The following is a 4,830-nucleotide window of genomic DNA, read 5'->3' as shown; positions in this document are numbered from 1 at the left end:
CACACACACACACGCACACACACAATCGTAATGTATAACCGTAATGCATTATTAAGACAATTATAATTTGCATTGGTTAAAATTAATTATAATTTTATAGTTATCCCCGAAATTCACTATAAATTATAGTTAAATTATGGTTATTCCAACTATATTTTTCTCTCGGTGTATGCTTGGATATAATTAAAGCCAAAATCCTTGTAAGTTGTCTTTTGTTTTTCATTTAACATTGAAAGATTCAAACATTGAAAATCATGCAGAAATTTGCAGTTGAAACAGTTTAATAATATATAATTATGTGTTGCAAATTGTCAATTCCTTCTTCGACATGACAAATTGCGGAAGTTCCTTACCTTGTCTCGACATAATTTCTACATAAAGTATGTATTTTATGCGGACAAATACTACGAAATTAAGCTTCGAAACGAGATTACTACTGAACATATTAGCCACGAATTACCTGTCGACAGCCGTAGTCTTTATAAAAGAGCAACGAAAGTTAGTCACGGTAGTTTTAACGGAAATATTTCGGAATAAATTTATTTCTGTTTTTGTGCGTGTAATCGAAAATATTGTGAAATGTGTGCGCGTTTATTAATCTGCACGATTATAGTTGCGTTGATCGCAGTAAACCAAGCAAATGCTGTAGGTTATACGCTCAATTAAATAACTTATTATATAAAAGAGACAAACCTATTTTTCAAATAACAAAGCTACATCTGAAATTCGTGCATATTTGAGATAAAATTTTATTTTCTTTTTAATAGTAAATAATTTACAAGCTATTTAGAAAAGATCTCATAGAAAATTCTTAAATTCTATATAAAAAAATGTACTGTGTATAATTAACAGCAAATTATAAAAAGATTTTAACAATAATTTTATGGATTTTATATATTTTTATTATAAATACAAGTCTTTTGTTACATATTTATTAATAATTTAAAATTTTATAAATAATTATTTTTATAAATAATTCAAATTTTTATAAATAATTTAAAAATATATTCAAAATACATTAAAATCAATGTTTAATACTACTATTGTTCTTAAAAAAATTATTTATTAAGAAATAATCAAATATCTTTCATATTTGCATAATTCCTTTTATATAATATATTACATATGTAGTATTCTATTATTAGAAATATGAAAAACATATACAAATCAAGTTTTATTGTAATTTAGGCAATGACAATGGAACAAATTGAAAAAACTGCGCAGACCATACGAAATACGTGTACGTCGAAAACTCACGCAGACCCCGGTAAGTTATACAAATATCCTAAAATTTACTTTAATGTTGACTATTTATGGTATTATAATTAATATCTTTAGACATTTTAGTATAAGAATTTTTGTCTTAAAATAATTCAAGAATCTATTTTTAAGCGTTGCTTTGATCTTTTCGGAACATGTTATATAATGATACATAGACATAATAACACAAATCTTCTGAATGACTTGTTAGTATGTCTCAAATAGCAAACATCACAAAGTCGAAATGACAAGCAATAATAATATCTATAATTGTATACAATAGCAATGTAAAAATTTATACAAATGTTGACAACAAATTAAATTATATTATAATTTGTACTATTTAATAAATTATTTATCACATATATTATACAAATATATTATCCCAATTAGTTAATAAATATAAAAAAATAAATAGAAAAACATTTAAGTAATAAACTTTCAATTATCATAGAAATAAAATCAAATAAGTACGTACGTACATGATACGGAAATATTTAGCAGTGCTTGTGTAATTATAATATAAATAATTTCTGTTTTAATTTTTGTTAACGTGAATCTAATGTCATTTATTATCACAGATTTTTCTTCAGCGATATGCTATTCTTTTTCGTATATACAAATAAAAATTATACTAAAAATATACTACATTAACGTCTTATATTGTCAATAAAATTTTTAATGGTACGGAAATATTTAACAGTGCTTGTGTAATTATAAATAATTTCTGTTTTAATTTTTGTTAACGTGAATCTAATGTTATTTACTATTACAGATTTTTCTTCAGCGATATGCTATTCTTTTTCGTATATACAAATAAAAATTATACTAAAAATATACTATATAAATAACGTCCTATTGTCAATAAAATTTTTATCGATCCGTATTATACATATATACATTTACTGCAAATTTAATTAGTGTGTGTACTGTAGTCACTTTTTACGCATTTATACGGGTACTATATTTTTGCACATTTCATCTATGTTTTACACAATTAAATGCATATTTTTTATACACTTACACATATTATTGTAAAATTAAGCGTGTAAAAATATACATTTAACTGTGTAAAACACAGATAAAATGTGTAAAAATATAGCATGCGTATAAATGCGTAAAAAATGACTATAGATTTACACACTTGGATTTGCAGTGTTGGTTTAAAAATCTTTTATTTTTGTTGAAAATTTTTAATTCTCGTAATAAGTACCTTTTGTAAAAGGTTTAACTATCAATATTGTTAACTAATTCTAATAGTACTAAACTAATTCTAATATCTAATAATAAATTATTCAAATAAATTATTCATAATGGCAATGTTGCACAATTGCGAACATCTTTTCTCAGAAATTTTGCTGAGATTTGTTTTTGGAATGTTTCAGAAATAATTATTTTATTCACAACTATAATATTATAATATAACTTATTTGTTAAGTTTTATTACAATATCAAAATATAATTTTCTTAATATTTTCTTTTTATAGGAGTTGTCGCAGGAATACAAAAAGGCGAATTCCCAGATGATAATCAACCGTTAAAATGTTATACACTGTGCATAATGAAAACAATGCGAACTGTAAGAAAAAAAATATAGATATTTAATTTAATAAATAAAATTTACGATTAAAAATAATTTAATATTTTTAAAAATTAATAATATCGGTAAGAGCTTCAAAATAAAAAAAAAGATGTATATTTACAACTACTATAAATCTTCAAAAATTTGTTATAATAATACGAGTTATTATATTTATTATTATATTTAATATAAGTTATGTGAACAATTATTTAATTACATCTTTTTTACAATTAAGTTCAAAAATGGACGCGTAGATGAAGGCATGATGACTAAACAATTGGATTTAATGATGCCAGCTGAAATGGCAGGTCCTTTGAAAGCGACAGCGACTAAGTGCGCAGCAGAACGTAAGTTTAATTTTGTAAAATTAAAATTCAAATGAATTTTAAATAAAGATAAAAAAATGTGCGAAAGTAAAACAGAAAAAAAGGAGAATGGGCGAGAGAGAGAGAGAGAAAGAGAAGAAAATTATAAAAATAAATTAATAAAATAAATTTATATACATCTTATTAATTAATGCAATCCCGACACGCCAAGTTTCTGGTTCATTATAATCCCATTAGTCATTTTAATCAATTTAAGTCCGTTTTATGAAACTTAAAATTATTTAGAAAGACAATGGCGTTAAACTTTTGCTGCATATACTTTTGGAAGGTATAAACGGTTTACTAAAAAAATATTTTTGTCTCTATGTCTAATGAAATACTTGGCAACTTGTATGATCTCATATTTGTTTTTGAACAATTCGTTTTTGGACAACTTTTATTTGTAAAAATAATATTGGTTTAGGAAATTTGATTTAGGAAAAATATAATGTACGATACTTTTTACATACTTGGCGTAAATTTTTCTTTCTTTAAAAAGAGTTTTTGTTAGGGATCTTATTACTTTTTGATATCGAATGTTATTTACTAAATGTTAAACAAGGATGAAATAATACATTATACGCATTATGTATTTTTCGGAACTCAGCCAATAACATAAGGATATAAAAAATGTTCCGTTTGATTTATTAGCATTAAGACGATGCAGGAAGGTCGAAAAAATTTGCACGAAATCAATAAAACAGTCTGTTCAATTTCAGTGATACCTCTAAATGAACTTCTTACAATATCTTCACTCTCATCCCAAGAAATAAGCAAGAAAAATTAAAATAACATTTAGAAACGTTAATTTCATGTGCATTTTTCAAACATTTTCAAAGAATATTGTGTAAATATTTTGAAAATGTTATATAATAACATAGAATTTATCGAACATTGTTAAAATGTTTTAGAAACATTATTGCAAACATTTTTTTGAAAATTATTGTAACATTTATTTTAGGTTAATATAATGTATCTACAATGTGTGAAAATTGTATATAATTGTTACCTTAAAATAATGTTAGAATTATATGAAGTTTCTGTCATTACGATGTTTTTAATGCAATGTATATGTATACAATAGTAAAAAATTAATGTTTGAAATTTTTATTTTAAAATAATGTTGGGTAAAGAATTTTCGCTCATTCTCAACTTTTAGTCTAAATTCGTAGATGCTTACTGAAAAAATAGTAACGGTTGTTGAAAAATACAATAATATTTTAAAACTAAGACTGTAAGCAATACTATTTAAAAAAAAACATAATTATTGAGAAGTTTCATTATTCAATCATGTGCGATTCCGTAACTATTACTGTTGGCCTTTTAGTATTTGTTTATGCGCCAGAATTCAAAGGTACGAAATTAAGAATGTAGAAGGTTATTGTAGAAGGCAATATTGGCAATGACAACAAACAGTTTATTACATTATCCTAGAATAGATAATGGAAAAAATAAGTCCTTTGTACAAATTAATCATTAGCTCAGCGTTAGCGTACAATTATGCGACTCTAGGGATCTCAGGTTCGAATCTCATCGATGCGTTCAAAAATTATATATCTGCGTAATTGTAATTAATAAAATAGAAAATATGCAAAATAGTAATCACAAATTAAACTCTACTAA

The 4,830-nt window shown here is 24.2% G+C and overlaps 1 protein-coding gene across 1 annotated transcript; it reads left to right on the top strand.

Moving 5' to 3' along the window:
- Positions 1 to 474: 474 nt before the first annotated feature.
- Positions 475 to 3,206, top strand: LOC105458015 (general odorant-binding protein 19a; the record flags this gene model as incomplete). The annotated part of the gene is made up of 4 exons (XM_011703028.1): positions 475 to 645; positions 1,189 to 1,267; positions 2,748 to 2,839; positions 3,078 to 3,206. Coding segments are annotated over exons 1-4 (366 nt in total), but the record flags the coding sequence as incomplete, so codon positions are not given.
- Positions 3,207 to 4,830: the final 1,624 nt, after the last annotated feature.

Source organism: Wasmannia auropunctata, unplaced genomic scaffold, assembly GCF_000956235.1.
Source record: "Wasmannia auropunctata unplaced genomic scaffold, wasmannia.A_1.0 LD334769.1, whole genome shotgun sequence".
In the NCBI taxonomy this organism is placed as follows: Eukaryota; Metazoa; Arthropoda; class Insecta; order Hymenoptera; family Formicidae; genus Wasmannia; species Wasmannia auropunctata.
The sequence above is the reverse complement of the archived record's forward strand: the minus strand, read 5'-3'. Positions and strand labels throughout refer to the sequence as shown.